General features: G+C 42.3%; 1 protein-coding gene across 2 annotated transcripts in view; it reads right to left on the reverse strand.

Annotated features, from left to right (window-relative positions):
- Positions 1 to 17659, reverse strand: part of LOC113109500 (solute carrier family 12 member 2-like) — a 46077-nt gene that overhangs the window by 5138 nt on the left and 23280 nt on the right. The window contains exons 5-25 of one of the 2 annotated variants that reach the window (XM_026273053.1): positions 16021 to 16160; positions 15821 to 15931; positions 15621 to 15729; positions 14958 to 15082; positions 14782 to 14866; positions 14532 to 14695; positions 13719 to 13826; positions 13477 to 13600; positions 13271 to 13372; positions 11053 to 11208; positions 10873 to 10972; positions 10092 to 10203; positions 9761 to 9901; positions 9128 to 9234; positions 8707 to 8786; positions 8262 to 8384; positions 3372 to 3419; positions 2916 to 3038; positions 1494 to 1605; positions 988 to 1074; positions 461 to 596 (exon numbers count right to left, since the gene is read on the reverse strand). In XM_026273053.1, coding sequence (XP_026128838.1) covers positions 461 to 596; positions 988 to 1074; positions 1494 to 1605; positions 2916 to 3038; positions 3372 to 3419; positions 8262 to 8384; positions 8707 to 8786; positions 9128 to 9234; positions 9761 to 9901; positions 10092 to 10203; positions 10873 to 10972; positions 11053 to 11208; positions 13271 to 13372; positions 13477 to 13600; positions 13719 to 13826; positions 14532 to 14695; positions 14782 to 14866; positions 14958 to 15082; positions 15621 to 15729; positions 15821 to 15931; positions 16021 to 16160 — 2393 coding nt within the window. The remainder of the gene's footprint in view (positions 1 to 460; positions 597 to 987; positions 1075 to 1493; positions 1606 to 2915; positions 3039 to 3371; positions 3420 to 8261; positions 8385 to 8706; positions 8787 to 9127; positions 9235 to 9760; positions 9902 to 10091; positions 10204 to 10872; positions 10973 to 11052; positions 11209 to 13270; positions 13373 to 13476; positions 13601 to 13718; positions 13827 to 14531; positions 14696 to 14781; positions 14867 to 14957; positions 15083 to 15620; positions 15730 to 15820; positions 15932 to 16020; positions 16161 to 17659) is intronic. The other variant, XM_026273054.1, reaches the window with a different exon arrangement.

Below are 17659 nucleotides of genomic sequence, written 5' to 3' on the forward strand. Positions count from 1 at the left end.
ATTGTGTTGAGTACGATTTAATTTATAATTAACAGAGTAGGTCTATTTGGTAATAGATCTAGTCCCTTTGTCTGTTTGTGGTTGTGAAGCAAAGGCTCACACTCATTCATTTAGTGATGCTTAAAGTTTTGCATAATGGAAATTCGTTGTGTTTCTGCATTGGCTCCATGGCTTCAAACACCCCTAAAACACTCTGCTTGGTTTAGTCAGTTTAGTTTTAGAAATGTCCAGTTTTATATTTTAGAGAACAGAATAGAGGCAATAGTCTGGCAACACAAATATTCCTCTCTACTTGTGTTTTTCCCCCATGCTTATTCAGAGCAGGAAATTACTCTAATCAAATCTCCAACTATCATGTGAGCTCCTGTACTCATGTGCTGTGCACTTCTCAGTCTCTGCTTTGATCGATCCTCTTTAATGTGCTTCATGAATAAATGTGACAGGACGTGTGTGCTGAGACCTTGGCTTTGTAGAGCTCCAGCTCGTTGTCTGTGATTCTCCAGGGCTCTTCACTCTTCAGCCTCTCTGCAGCTTCCTGCTCCATGTCATCTTCTCTCAGCTTATACGGCTCGATCATCTGAGCAAACTCTGTCAAACTGAATGACAAACACAAGAGGTCAGCGCTGACAACGCTGAAGTGGAGCTTTCCTAATAATGAAGAAACGTGCTGATAATGATCCGAATGAGCCGTGATCGAAGATCGCTGTCGATTACTGACGTCAAACACAAGATCAACAGTTATGAAGTCAGGAGTTAAACTGTGATCTGTGAGCTGATGCTTGCTCAGGGGGTTTTCTGTGTAACTGCCAGGCATTTTGTCTGTGCACATCCAGTCATGGTTAAAAGTACGTTTTTCTGAATGGATTTTCCAAGACCCCACAAAAAGACCCCAAACGTAGAGCTATCCCTCAAATCTCTTGCATATTTCACAAACAATTAAGCGTGAAACAGTGTTGATTAATGAGATTAGTGTGGTGTGGTTCATACCCCTCTGACTTGGGCTTCGTGTTGACGTCCCCCAGGACCGTGATGTCAGAGAAATCGATCCTGAACTTGCTGAGCAGTGTGGCCATGCTAAGGACACAACAAAGTCTCATTACATATTTATCAGACAATAATAAATTATGCATGCAATATCTGCCACTTGCTCAGACGGTTCCTCAAATGCTCCTGAAAGGTTTTGTACGAAGGACTGGAGGATCCAGAAGCTTCATGCGTCATCATGACAGAGCCATGAAACTGAATGTACACATGTGCAGCTGAACATGTCAGTGAAAAACACACGCTTTCTATGAACACCTCGCTGCTGGAACACTTCTAATTATAGCTAACAAAGGCTCTGGCAGCAGCTGCGGAGGACAATGGGAAACATTTATCTCTCTCTCACACACACACATTCAGAGCGAGACCTGGCATACTAATACCATCCTCAGTCCCGCTCATCTGAACTATCTGTGAGATCATGATCACTGGATCGCAGCTGGAGTACGTACGCTCTGCGGTCATGGTCGATCCGGTTAATCTTGCCCCCGATGAAGACGCGGATCTTACAGTCCTTCCACTTCTTCTTGTTGGCGATCAGATAGGGGATGAGCAGAGTCAGACCTGACACAGACACGTTAGATCAGATTATAAACCAGAATTAACCTGCAGTAGTAGAAATCACACATACTCTACTAAACACATGAAATAACAGAGTATAAACATTACTAGGAAACGCTGTTGTACGTCACAGCTGTGAATGAAACACCGCACACACTCCACTGCTGTCATGACCAGCACGTGTGTGTGTGAGAGCTAACACATGACACTGTCTTTACAGCTTTAAAGCGGCTATAAACTTAAATAGGAGAAAGACAAGAGCCTTGTAAAACAGGAAGTTCTGGGCTTTCCATCTAACACTGGTGTCTAGGGCAGCCTCGAACCTCAACACCGATCTACATCCTGTCCAGAACACACCATTCAATGAGTAACACGATATCGGACACTTTTAGTGAGTCAGCCAGTGTGATGAACAGCGTGTAAAACAGAAATACTGGACAGCAGGCGTTTCTCAGTGATTGTCTGACAGGTTTATGAGAGAGAGAGATGTCTGTCTCACATGGAGGAGGACTGAAAACAAGAGTCCTTTCACAACCATCAAGTGCCAAATACACAGCAAAAACTGTCCATTTTACCAAGTATTCTTGCAAACACAGCCAGATATGTCTGACATGACTGTAAATGGTTGACAGGTGTCAGATGGGTGTCAGTATATTGCATCTGAGCACTGTGTCTTAAAGTGACAGCAGCCTAATAATAAACCTGCACCTGTATTCAAAGGAAGACTGGAACTTATGTTTTTAGCAAAGCATAAGACTTTGACATACACTGTACTGCCAAAAGTATTGGGACACCCCCTTCTAATGAACAGGTTTGACTACTTGAGTAATTTCCATGAGTACAAATCTTCATGTTTTAGCGTATAGTGATATTCAAGGGAATTGTGTGTATCTAATTTTATAGCAACAGTTAAGACAGGAGCGTTTTCTATTCTAACATAAAATGTCTTTGTGTATAGGGCAAGGTTCAAAAAGAAATGATTGATTGAGGCACTTCAGTCATGAGTATTGAGGGAGGAAGAGAGTGTGTTCGTTCACTCCCTCACACCTACAGCTCCTGCCAGCACCCAGACTCAAACCTGACACCTTCTGGTAACTAGTCCAGCTCTCTAACCATTAGGCCACAGCTGCCCTGAAGCTAAAACTGTAAATTCTTCTTCTGGTTTCAAGTATGGTAGGACCATCTCTTCACCACAACAGACTGCTTTGTACGCAATCTTCCTGATAGGGTAAGTATTAGTTATTTGAGGGAACGTGACAGCAGAGATAGCGTGAGAGTATGTTCACCATGTTGTCAAAGCTACTTCCACTGACCTCCGTCATCAAAGAGCCACCAGACGTCGATGGTGCCCTTGCCCTGCTTCTGCTGGAACTGTTGACTGGCGTCCAGCAGCCGCTGATCAGCCACATTCAGAGGAAGCGTGGGGCTCATCTTCTCTGAAACACACACACACACACACACACACGCTCAGACCAGATCCACAGAACCTTAACATCCACTCAGATCTATTCATCAGCAGACTGATCAAACAGACAGAAGAAAGCACAGTCTTCAGTGGAGAGAGAAGCAGCCCTGCAGGAAGACACCGAGTATTAGATCACAGACAGGAAGTGACATCGTTGGAGCTGAAACACAGGCTAGCACACGTAAAGGTGAAGGTCAGAGGTCAAACCAGCGGAAACACTCATGAAAGCAGCACGTCCTAAACGGTCACCAAGAGAAAGTGCATGCAGGTCAGAGACAGAAGGAGAGAGAGAGAAATGTCCTGCCTTTCTTCAACAGCGGCCGAGTGTAGGCTTTGCCATCCTCTTCCTCATCTGGATCATGTTAGAAAAACACAAGAGGTTACAGTCTGCTAATGCTGCAATGGGAAACATGTGCGTCAGTCAAACACAAAGAGAGGCTTGTTCTGCTGCCGTTTATTACAGGAGTCATCATCATCATTAGCACACACTGATGACATCACAGCCCCTGTCCTGAGTCAAGGACCTCACAGAGAACACCTGGAGATGACTGACGGTTTACTACCACCAATACTGCCGAGACAAACTAGTGAAAAATAGAAATACATCAACTATAATAAACCTCAAATAAAAGCAAACAAGACTTCTAGAAAAAGGGTTTAAAACTAAAATAAATAAAAATAGGTAGGCTGACTTTATTAAAAACCTTTCCATAAGAATCCTGTGAGGAGTTCAGATTCCCGAGGCTCTCTCTGTACGTACAGTGCTGGCCAAAATCATCAGAACATGCTTGTAAAGGTTTCAGTGGTTTTTGTTGAAGTGGCCATTAAAATAGCCATGAAACAAACCTGCTCAACACTGAAGATGATGGACTGCCCCTCAAACCCACTGAGCAAATTTGGGGTGAGATGGAAATTAAACGGACAGATTTTGCTTTTACTTGAGCTGCAGAAGGTGTGGGATAACATTAGTGCTGACGTTCACAGCAAATACACTGCTGTCATTGCTGCAAAAGGAGGACATGCCACATATTAAAGTTAAAAGTGGATAAAAACAGTAGGACTCGCTTCAACTGAGGTTTGTTGTGCTCAAAGCAACCATCAAATCATATTTTGTATGCAAAAAAGGTCAATATTTTCAGATATGTAAGGTGTTCTACCTCTATGTTCCTGAAATCCAATCATACTTACCAAGTGTGTGTTATTATTAATAAATAGTCACGAAATAGGGTTAGTATTGTATTCAAAAAGAAATGGCATTTCAGCACTGTTTGATGTGAGTGACAGATCTGAGTTTAAGAGAAGCGCAAATTAACTTCTCATCTGTTTTAATACACAGATAGTTTCAACCGTGCAAAAGATGTCTGTATAACAGCTTGTCAGCAATGCAGTATGACAGGTTATGTCACATTTACCTAAAAAAGTAAAAAATCCTGCGACCACTCATTAGTCAGCTAGAAAAACTAGAGGAGCATTTAGCCAAAACCCTCTGTGCACCATAGAACACATTCATGAACATTTTTACTGTGCTTCAATCTGTCAAGCTTCTATGACAGCAACCATTTAAATGTTTATATTTAAAAAAAAAATTGGAAAATAAATATTATAATAATGAAGTTCCAACTGACTCACATGTATCCTTGAGAAAATTTGGCATGTATTGTATCTGATAGGTATATTATATCATATAGACCCTTTCATATCTGCCAGTTCTGCTCATTTTCTCAAGCGGTCTCATGCGCCTGACCCCTGCTGATCATCGCTTGCAGCTATATTTGTTTTTATGGTTGTTTTCTCAGGCTTCAGAGAGCCCTCCAGTGTCAGATGGAGCTGAGAGACCTCAGAGCAATTAATCAGATGCACGTCAAAATCACAGTGTTCCCAGCCTGGATCCTTCAGAAAGCACTCTCCGTTTGTTGTGTTGCGCTGGACAGAGTAACATTGGTCAGAAAACATTGAGTTTGCATGAGATGGTTTGTGGAGGGTTTCGGATGAGAACCAGCCCCAGAAGCACACAAATGATTACTTCCCCTTGGAGCAGGAACCCCTGGGAAATAAACTCATCTGCCTTTTCACTTTCAGCTTTTTCTAGAACAAGTGAAGGTTTCAAGTTTACATGTATCTCTGTGTCGATAATGAAGACGCATTGGGATCAGCATTTATAGACATTCTGAACTCTATTGGTGTTAGACAACATGTTTCAGGACCTACTCACTGTCGAAATCATACTCTAGATTTAATACTGTCACATGGAATTGATGTTGATAGTGTTGAAATTATTCAGCCAAGTGATGATATCTCAGATCATTATTTAGTTCTGTGTAAACTTCATATAGCCAAAATTGTAAATTCTACTTCTTGTTACAAGTATCGAAGAACCATCACTTCTACCACAAAAGACTGCTTTTTAAGTTATCTTCCTGATGTATCCGAATTCCTTAGCATATCCAAAACCTCAGAACAACTTGATGATGTAACAGAAACTATGGACTCTCTCTTTTCTAGCACTTTAAATACAGTTGCTCCTTTACGCTTAAGAAAGGTTAAGGAAAACAGTTTGACACCATGGTATAATGAGCACACTCGCACCCTAAAGAGAGCAGCCCGAAAAATGGAGCGCAGCTGGAGGAAAACAAAACTAGAGGTATTTCGTATTGCTTGGTGGGAAAGTAGCATATCCTACAGAAAAGCATTAAAAACTGCTAGATCTGATTACTTTTCTTCTCTTTTAGAAGAAAACAAACATAACCCCAGGTATTTATTCAATACAGTGGCTAAATTAACGAAAAATAAAGCCTCAACAAGTGTTGACATTTCCCAACACCACAGCAGTAATGACTTCATGAACTACTTTACTTCTAAAATCGATACTATTAGAGATAAAATTGCAACCATTCAGCCGTCAGCTACAGTATCACATCAGACAGTGCACTATAGACCCCCTGAGGAACAGTTCCACTCATTCTCTACTATAGGAGAGGAAGAATTGTATAAACTTGTTAAATCATCTAAACCAACATCATGTATGTTAGACCCTATACCATCTAAGCTCTTAAAAGAGGTGCTTCCAGAAGTCATAGGTCCTCTTCTGACTATTATTAATTCCTCATTGTCATTAGGATATGTCCCCAAAACCTTCAAACTGGCTGTTATTAAGCATATCATAAAAAAAACCACAACTTGACCCCAAAGAACTTGTTAATTATAGACCAATTTCGAATCTCCCTTTTCTGTCCAAGATATTAGAAAAGGTGGTATCCTCACAATTATATTCCTTCTTAGAGAAAAATTATATATGTGAGGATTTCCAGTCAGGATTTAGACCGTATCATAGTACTGAAACTGCTCTCCTTAGAGTTACAAATGATCTGCTCTTATCATCTGATCGTGGGTGTATCTCTCTATTAGTTTTATTGGATCTGTCACGGTTCATGAATACATTGTTTCCTGCTCGGTAATGGTTTTATTTGCATTTTTGCTTCCTGTCTTCTTTCGCCCTGACAGAATGATCTGACCAACAAGAGACGAAAGACAGGGCATTAAATAGGCAGTTGGAATTGCGTGCAGCTGCCCACATGAAACAATTAACATGATGTAACATGAGACGAGCAGGAAACAATGTATTCATGAACCGTGACAGGAGCTTAGTGCTGCGTTCAACACTCTTGACAACAACATTCTCTTGAATAGACTATAAAACTTTGCTGGCATTAATGGAAGTTACTTAAGCGTACTTATCTGACTTATCTCGTCATCAGTTCGTAGCAGTGAATGAAGATGTATCATATCGATCACAAGTGCAGTATGGAGTACCTCAAGGCTCAGTACTAGGGCCGCTAGTACACCGCGGGCCGGTGAAACACTCCAATTTGAAAAACTAACAGAATGCATAGTCGATATAAAAAACTGGATGACAAGTAATTTCTTACTGCTAAATACTGAAAAAAAGAGGTGTCAATTATAGGACCTAAAAATTCCTGCACGCTTAGTAAACAAACTACAGCTAGTCCAAAATGCAGCAGCAAGAGTTCTTACTAGAACCAGGAAGTATGACCATATTAGCCCGGTCCTGTCCACACTGCACTGGCTCCCTATCAAACATCGTATAGATTTTAAAATGTTGCTTATTACTTATAAAGCCCTGAATGGTTTAGCACCTCAGTATTTGAATGAGCTCCTTTTACATTATACTCCTCTACGTCCGCTACGTTCTCAAAACTAGGTATTTGATAATACCTAGAATATCAAAATCAACTGCGGGCGGCAGATCCTTTTCCTATTTGGCGCCTAAACTCTGGAATAACCTACCTAACATTGTTCGGGAGGCAGACACACTCTTGCAGTTTAAATCTAGATTAAAGACCCATCTCTTTAACCTGGCATACACATAACATACTAATATGCTTTTAATATCCAAATCCGTTAAAGGATTCTTAGGCTGCATTAATTAGGTAAACCGGAACCGGAAACACTTCACATAACACCGTACTTTCTACATCATTAGAAGAATGGCATCTACGCTAATATTTGTCTGTTTCTCTCTTGTACCGAGGTCACCGTAGCCACCAGATCCAGTCTGTATCCAGATCAGAGGGTCACTGCAGTCACCCGGATCCAGTACGTATCCAGACCAGATGGTGGATCAGCACCTAGAAAGGACCTCTACTGCCCTGAAAGACAGCGGAGACCAGGACAACTAGAGCCCCAGATACAGATCCCCTGTAAAGACCTTGTCTCAGAGGAGCACCAGGACAAGACCACAGGAAAAAGATGATTCTTCTGCACAATCTGACTTTGCTGCAGTCTGGAATTGAACTACTGGTTTCGTCTGGTCAGAGGAGAACTGACCCCAACTGAGCCTGGTTTCTCCCAAGGTTTTTTTCTCCATTCTGTCAACGATGGAGTTTCGGTTCCTTGCCGCTGTCGCCTCTGGCTTGCTTAGTTGGGGTCACTTCATCTACAGTGATATCATTGACTTGATTGCAAATAAATGCACAGACACTATTTAAACTGAACAGAGATGACATCACTGAATTCAATGATGAACTGCCTTTAACTATCATTTTGCATTATGGAGACACTGTTTTCCAAATGAATGTTGTTCAGTTGCTTTGACACAATCTGTTTTGTTTAAGGCACTATATAAATAAGTGACTTGACTTGACTTGTGGAGAACAACCGAACTCAAAGCACCAACCTTTCTGGACGGCCGGGCTGTTCTGGACACTGGTGGCCTTGGAGGAGGGTTTGGACGAGTCTCCATCCGAGTCTTTGCTCATGTCCACTGAAACTATAACATCCTTCATCGCTGAAGAATCATCTGCAGGAACAAACGGAAAGTTAAGCACCCCTTTGAGGTTAAGGCAAACTCAAATTTAGCATGAACAGCAAGTCCACTTAATGACCATCAAAAAACGAGGTCATTAAATGGACGATTTCATCCAGCCGAACACTGAAGTGTTTTACAGGATTTAAATGGTTAAAATGCTTTGTTCCCATGAGAGGGCATGTAAAGCAGAGTCAACATTCTACTGATGCAGTTAATCACTAGTGAAGACTGATGCGTTCATGATAAATACATGAAGTATTGGTCAGATCACGCATATTCTTTAAAGGAGAATGGTTCATGTTCAGTACTGTACCTTGGCCTTGAATGTGAGAGATATCAAGTCCCTCTCGCAGTCTGAGAATGACCACACCGTACTGAAAATCAAACGCATCGCTACACACACACACACACACACACACACACACACACACACAAATAAACAAGCGTTAATGTCTCACAGGATGAAGATCCACACCATTTACTTCAAAGCTGCTTCCCCCGTTTGCTCATAAACATCTACCAGACGCTCTTCAGCTGTACATACACTAGAAGCATGTACACGTCAAGCCAAAAACTGCATCAAAATTAATGCCAGAACACAATATACATGATGACCAGATGTCAGGCAAACAAATAAACAAACCACTTTATCACTGTATAAAAGCTGCTGCCTCACTAATTGAGTGAGATTTTTATCAATAGTGGACTGATTTCAAACAGAAGATGAAACCCACTGCATCAGGTTTATGTAGGTCTCCACGTCCTTTATATCTCCGAAGCGCCAGTCGTTCTTGAAGCCGAGCACCAGCGTGTTGGGCCTCAGTCTGCCCAGACCAGCAGCCTGCCAAACACACACTCGGGTTATCTCCAGAAGCAAAAAATGACCAACCCCAAACTCAGCACTCATAGAAAGTACGTTTTTCTTTTTCTTTTTATTATAAAACATTTGGCATGTTTAGGTTCTGAATTACAGCCACAGCTAGCATGTCCAATAATGCAGAGAAAGCAGGTTTTTATTGAGGCCAATTGTGGCCCCATAATGGAGGTCATTTCAGCAAACACACACACAGAAGTAAATATTTCCAAATGGGTTAATACACAGAATTCAGTTGTGAGCAGATTATGGGCTCACGTGTACCAAGCAGGAAGCCAAGAATTCAAAGGACAGAAAAGCCCAATTTTAGGCTTATTGGTGCAAAGGAGCCTTTGGCCAATGGAAAGCTAAAATAAAACATTCAACCCTGTAAAGATGGATCTGTAGATAGGTGAGATGGTACAAATGTGTGGAATTAAAAACATGCTCAAATCAACTAGTGAGCAAGATGGTTACCACACACACACACACACACACACACACACACACACACCTGCAGCAGGTACTGGGTTCCTTGGCGAAGGTCTTCAGCCACCACAGGAGTGTAAAACGCCTTGGAGCTGTTGTGGAGGAGCCACCTTTGGTAGCGTAGCATATCGCTGCTCAGCTCTTTGAAGTTGGGCCGCCGGGAACTCTGGGAACGAACACACGTGTGCAGAGATCAGCTCATGAAGTTAAAGAGCGTGGTTCATTCTGCACACTGTAATCTCAGTCCACACAGAGCTGCTTTACTCCAACAACATGATCGTATAACCGCTGCATGAAGAGACCACTGGAACAGGGACTGCACACACACACACACACACACACACACAGGTACTCACCACGCGCACGTGGCCGCACAGCATCAGACCCACGTTCTTGGTGAAGGCATGCACCAGATGCAGAAGAGCTGGGCGTGAGTTTGGAGCTCCGGTCATCACCAGACACTGTGGCCTAGAGGAGACGGACAACGTCAGAGCATTCTCATGACCTCCAGGGTCAGCGGCCAGTCCAGAGCACAGCTCCGGCTCAGATTAGACCGCTTCAAAGCAAAAATGTTAAGAATAAACCCGGATTATACAGAGGGCGATGCGTGCTGTCAGAAAGGCAGAAATCAGCGCTCGCTCTGTTCTCAACATGAGATTCATCAGAGTCACATCAGAAAACCTCACACTGAAGATCAAAGACCTCACGATAAATCCACAGCGCTAATAATCACGCTCTTCTCTTCACCGTCAGTCAATTCCATTCAGATTATTTATGCATTGTCTTCATTTGCAAATTTTGATTATGATAAATACACTTCTTGTATCACAATCAATGGCAAATGTGATCATTCACAGGTTTGGAGGAAAACACACACACACAGACACACACACCCACACACACAGACACACACACAGACACACACACCCACACACACAGACACAAACACACACCCCCACACACACAGACACACCCCCACACACACACACACCCACACACACACACACAGACACACCCCCACACACACACAGACACACAGACACACACACACACAGACACACCCCCACACACACACACACCCCCACAGACACACAGACACACACACACAGACACACACCCACACAGAGGCCGTATTACCTGTAGGTTTTGATGTGGTCAGCTACTCCGCACAGCTGCAGACTGTGTGTCAGGGCCTGATGATACGTCAGCGCTTGAGTGGACGAGCCCCAGTTCACATCTGTAGGAACACAACAATCCCATCAAGCACTGGGGCTGCACTGAACAACAGCTGATGCTTTGTCTCACAGTCCACTCCACCTGGTTTCTTGTAGCTGACGTAGATGTAGAGGGACAGGACGATGACGTTGGTCAGGAGGGCCGCCCACCAGTTGATGATGAACATGACCACACAACACAGGATGGCCCCGGCCAGAGACACCCACATGTTGTAGTACTTGAAGCTCGGCCTCCATCCTGACACACACGGAGCAAACGCTCAGAGACTCGGTCAAACAGCAGGGCATCTGCTGCAGTACTACGGGTTAGGATGTGCCAACATAGGGAAGGTCAAAATACCCTAAGTACACCCCACAACGAGAGACACGTGTTGGAACGGAGCAACTAAACCAACAATAGTTCTTTGTGGCAGGAAAGTGCTAACTGTGCCGTTCTGCCACGTTACACAACAGTGTGGGACACAAAGGACGGCACAGGGGTGTGTGACGGGACGCCACCGCACAGAATCTGCTCAAGACATCTCATACCAGACTGATCACAGCCTCTCCGTGTCCTGAACAACCCTTACACACTGGAAGGAGTCAGTTTCACAAAAGCATGAACACAGAATTATTAAATGAAGTTAGCACCAGTTAGCATACACATGAGCTGTTACCACGACTAGGAAGGCTTCTTGAACACAGGACATGTACTAGACTAGTGGGATTTAGTGGATCACGGTTACCTTGTAAAGCTACAGACACTGCATGACGTAAAGGGTACAGAAGCGCTTTAAACGAGCCCCGTCTGAGAGTGAGCGCTACACGTACCCTTTACGTTCATGCAATCGTGTGCAGAGACTCTGTAATAAAGTGTCAGAAGTGAAGATATCTACCTGCTGGTCTTCTACAGCTTTGGTATTGAGGGACAAACAAACCTCTTCACACAAAGAATAAAGAAATACATGAAATTATAACTTCAAAACAAGAAACACACTCAATAACATGATCTCATTCAGATATGAAAATAAATGATAAAGGTCTGATTAGCACAGCAATAGGAATGGACACTCTACAGGAACACAAAAACACCTTCTTGTATAGGAGCGGTTACTTTGCAAAGTTTGGGCAACTCTGTAAAGGCCCCGACACACTCCAGAAATCACAGAATGAACCGGTGTGAAATCAGAGGTCATTCTGTGAGCTTCAAGTGAACTTGAGAAAGGTGAACAGACACAAGCTGCTCTACAGGACAAGCTGTGAAGCCGTCTGCTGTGTGAAGTGCTAGATTAATAAACGTGAGGTGACTGGAGCGCTGAATATCATGACGATCTGATGTGTTCTTAACTGCTGCTTTCTCACTGCTGGCGTGTTTGCACAAAACAAGCATATTTAAACATTCATCTAAAGCCACAGCGTGTTCATTAATAGTATACAGCTGCAAAGGATTTCAAATGTCTTCAACCAATGAAAAAGAACATGGCTATGAGTATATCAGGGCCTCCAGATGTCCATTCCCCTTAAGAGCCAGAGGCGTTCGTGCCATGACAGATTTGCTATTTACACGGCAGAATATGGCAAGCGCAAAGACAGAACGAGTCTCTGAGATAAAACGGAGCAGCTCGTGTGAGAGCAAATAGAGTCGTACACATGCCAAGACTATCCATTATGACATGTAGGCATTTATATTTATATATATATAAAATACTAAAAATTCTTATGCATTGCAATCCTTTAATGTGTAATATTTGGCATGTTTGTGTGCTGCGGTGCGTCCCTGTGTTTAATAAGCAGCGTGTACGCTCTTTAAATGACAAAGAAAAAACATTGCGCCAGACTTCAGACCAGGTTTGAGTTGGTCTGTGGTGCAGTCTATTCTCAGCTCCTTAAAATAGCAATGTTCCTGAACACACCTCTTTTTTAGACCAGCATGCCCATGGCATGTATGATAGGGCCCTTAATATTTACTGCCACGCTACTCAGGGTTTTAGAGACATAACCTCATTTAGCATGAGGGTTTCAAATCTGTGTCAATATAAATGGAAAACACTTTGCTTCACGTCCTGTGGTGGATCAGCATTTGTGAAGCTCAAGCACCTGATTTGACTGAACCTCCAATGAACAAACCGTCAGTTTCAAAGCCCCTCATGTGAAGTGTCAGATACCACGCGCTCTTCTCAGTGTGAACTCCTCAGATGTGTGTGAGCCCGAGGGCTGGGGTGTTACGTCCCACCCTGACACTAATGATGTCTGCTCACTCATCTGTGGAGACGTGACCCAGCTTGTCTAGTGAATTCAGCACAGGTGGAGGAACCTCTTACCGGGGGAATTGGCCAGCGACGCGTGAAACACAGAGAAGTTGATGAGAGCGTACGAGGCCAGGAAGAAATTGGAAATGATTGGGGCGATGACATTCAACTCCGCTGGAGAAATTAAAACAAGCATGTGTCAGAGCGAGGTGACCTCATCAACCCACCCCATTGTTTTATTCAACAATTAAAAATAATTCAATTTGTCGAGATCCTACCAATGACAATGAAGGCCAAGGCAATGCCAAAGGTGAGCAAATATCCTCGCAGGGGCTCGTTGTTCTTGCCGTAGCCCTTGCCGAATACTCCAATTCCAGGGTAGATATTGTCTTTGCATAAAGCCTGAGGAAATGGAAGAATCTATGAAACCAGCAAGACCTGTTCTGACATCACGGAGCGAAACCACACGTGTTAAAACAGACAGCAGTCTCTGAGATGAAGCAGTGCGTGAGACGCCCACCTGGAAGACCTTGGGGGCGCTGACGAGAGAAGCCAGGGCAGAGGAGAGGGTGGCAGAGAAGATGCCGGCCGTGATGAGGGGTCCGAAGCCTGACACCACACTCATGACCTGCAGAACAACACCTTCAGCCACACAACCACAGCCGTTCTCTTCCCATCCTGACACCGTTAGTCTTATCATTTCTGTTTATTGCCATGTCAGCATCTGTTTTCATGGCAGAACTTACAATGTACAAGAATTACATACACAAGAATACAAATCAAGCAGACACTTAAATACAGCACTTACAATTATACAAGGACTTTTGTAAATTAACTTGTCTGGTAAAATCTTACTAAATAACACAGAATTGCTATTGGTCCTGCACAAGTGAAATGAACACATGAGCGGGGTAAGGATATATGTCGATTTTTGCATTGGTCTGAACAAAAATAACAGGCTTACTGAAAATTAAGCCAAACTGCAATTCTTGTCTTTCCATCCCCAATTCTATTTTTTTTTCTCCCCATAGACTTCTTGAAATCATAATAAAAAATGAAAAAACTTTCTTAGACAATTTAAGACTTTTTATGGACCTAAATTTGATACAACTAACTTGAAGATTTTTTAAGGACGCGCAGGAACCCTGAACAAGTCCCTGAGTGAGCATTCTTCATAAAAAAAGTTTCTACCTGCATTAAAACCAGTACATTTCAGTAAAATGTTTAATTTGTCCAGAGTGCAAGTAAGTGCCTTAAAAATGATGCTCAGGAGGAAGCTCCCTAGGATTTGGATTTGGAGCGGAGTGATAATGTAGAAAAGGTGATGATGTACCTGGAAATCGTTGTGAAGGCCGAACTTGCAGTTCGACTTTCCTCCTCCAACAGGTCTACAGGAAGTGAAGTCATAGCCAAACTTACAGACCGCATCAGTGCAGTTTAAGCCACCGAGAGTTACGTTACTCTCCATTCCTGTAGCATCCCGCACGATGCAAGCACCTTTCAACAAATCAGCCAATACATGAAACAAATCAATCAATAATACAGGAGTAATCAAAACGATATCCAATTCTGAGAGAGTTTACCTGCAGAAATGGCCACCCCCATGTACACGAGGCCCGTTATGAGGATAGCCAACAGCGTTCCTTTAGGGATGGCCATTTGAGGATCCTTAAAGGAAAGAAACAATTACAGAGAATTTTGGCAGAGACTGTGATGAAGAATAAATGAATGCGTTGAGGAAAGGATTGCAGACACTCACTGCTAGATCTCCTGAGATGTTGGCTCCAGCCAAAATACCTGTGGCAGCCGGGAAGAAGATGGAAAAAACGGAGAAAAACGTCTGCCCTCGAAAGTCTGGGCCAAAGTTATCTGCCAAGATGCCGGCTATAAAGACAAGATGTCCGATAATAATTGCAGTAGTTAGATGATAGAAAGCACAACAGGAGTGAATCAAGTGAAAACCACTACCAAATTTTAAACTCAGAACTCAAGTCCCACAATAAACTAGGCCTTGGACAATCCTCAACTATTGTTCTTACGTGGTTTTCCCTAAAGCCTCAAGTCTTCATTTGGACATCCAGCGCCAATCAGGTAACATTGTTAAATTAAAAACTGTTAATATTATATCAAGGAGAAACTATAGCAAATCTCCAAAGCCTTGGCTTCATAGTTTCCATCTTTTTCCTTTTTCAAGGTTTCATTCTCTTGCCAGAGAGTATTTCGCAGCACAAAACGCTGTGTTCAGCACAAACTATGTTTATCAAACACAGCAGGGTTTGATCTGACGCAAACCCTTTTACATAAAAAAAAAAAAAACCACACAAACAAACAAACAGTAGCAGTTTATCATGTACATACAGCTTTGTTTTCTTTCTGATGCCCAGCGGTTGATAAATGCTGGTCTAGATAAGCTCACTCTTACCATCATAGCCGAAGAAGCCAAATTTCTCCTTGGACTCGACAGCGATGAAGGTCCCAATGAAGTAGTTAAAGATAGCAGTTACCAAAATGAACAGGAGGAATATTTGAGCCTGTGAAACAAAATCATTTTGACAAATGGTGAATTCAAGGTCAGCACTGGCTGATGATCAAAGAAAACTAAAGATACACAAAATCTCCTGCCTTGGCCTCCCACTCCATTCCAGCCACAGAGATACCAAGCAGCAGGATGACCGTAATGGTTCCAATGATCCTGACATCATTAATCTCATCGAGCATGAGTGCATTGGAATTCTAAATGGACACAAACACATGATTATTCTGTCTATAAAAAATCATAAAAGCAAACTGAATGTATGAGAGAACAGAACTGTGCCTCTTACAATGAGCAGTTCAACTACAGTTTCTGCGAAGCCCACGACGTACATGGCCACGGCCACAGCGTTGGCAAAGGCGAAAATAAGACCAATGGAGCCGCCAAACTCTGGGCCCAGACTTCGAGATATTAAGTAATACGCCCCACCTAAAGAAAATAAATTAAACAGATCACCTTCCTGAAAATACAATTCAAGGCTGATTTATCAGTTATCTTGTTGCATCATTAAGAGACCCTTTAAAAATATTCAAAAAATTGCAACAGATATCATGTAAGGGCACACAAACACTTGGACAAATTCAATTTCATTGCTAGGACTAGAGGTTGGCTGATTTATCGGTTTTGCTGATTAATCGGCACCGATAGTTGATAGCTGGAAAACTATCAGCATGGATTTTTGTCGATAACCAATTGGGTTCTCGACAAAAATCCATGCCGATAGTTTTCCGTGTTTCGTCTCTGCTGGAGCGGCTGATAGTTTCCCAGGTTGAGTCTGTTTCTGGAGCGGCTGAGAAGGATCTGTTTTCATTATACAGTGCGAGAGCGGCCTCTAGATGCTGAAATCACTGACGGCACATTCAGTCTGTTTAGGCCACAGTCTATGGTTCATACACGTGACGCTGCACGCTGACCAGAGCGAGAAACTACTGCCTTGCCTCAGAGCACCATTCACATAGTTTAACAGTAAATTACATTATATTCACCCCGAATCAGTTTTAATGAACATAATGAATTGTATATTGACCATTTCCATCAAAACTTTGTCTTTCTGTGGCTCTATTAAAGTTTGTATGCTTCATTTTATAGAACTATAATATAGATCGCTCTTTACGTTTTTTAAACACTGAACCTCAAACTTATCTTTGGCTCATTGTTTATTCCTGAGGTAAACTTGTTTCTGTTTGGTGAATAAATAATCTGTTTTAGACCGCTGCTCGAGCTGAACGCATTGTGTGTGTGACACTGGTGAGTTCTTCTACTCAACGCTGCTCTTTTATATTGATTAGATGATCACTTGAGTGTTCAGTAACAGAAGCAGTTCAAGTGTGCTGGGATAATTGTAGGGCCCTATGATTTCCGCGACGCAGAAAACGTGGAAGGAGTCGCAGAATCAATCATAAAAACAGAATTCACAGTTTAACACGTGACGCTTGCGGTGATTTCAGTGTCTGACGTCTCACTAAATGAGGACGAAAACACATGAACAACATCTCCAGAACTGCTCTGAGAGTCACTTCATGAGCATCTTGATTTGAGCAAAAGCATCATATCACATACACAGAATTGTAGAGGTATTAATTTATTTTGCAACCAGTCAAAATAAAAGTCGGTTTTGTAGTCTATTGTTCAGTAGAATGTACACGGTCTACTACTACTACTACTAAAATGAAACGAACATCACTTGTTAAGGAATAATCACACAACATTTCTTCCATGTTTTAATTTTAAATTTTAATAGTAAATCCCCCTTGTTTGCCAAAAAAAGTTTGCTTAATATTAAGTAATTAAAAGACAAATAAAATTAACGTGTCATGCCTAGATTTGTTAACAATAAAAATATAAATACACAGAATTTTTGAGGGGAAAAAATCATTAGGCTTCTTTAAGAAAAAATAAATTAAGTTGTTTTATGCATTCAAACAATT

The sequence above is a fragment of the Carassius auratus genome, chromosome 10 (genome assembly GCF_003368295.1).
Source record: "Carassius auratus strain Wakin chromosome 10, ASM336829v1, whole genome shotgun sequence".
In the NCBI taxonomy this organism is placed as follows: Eukaryota; Metazoa; Chordata; class Actinopteri; order Cypriniformes; family Cyprinidae; genus Carassius; species Carassius auratus.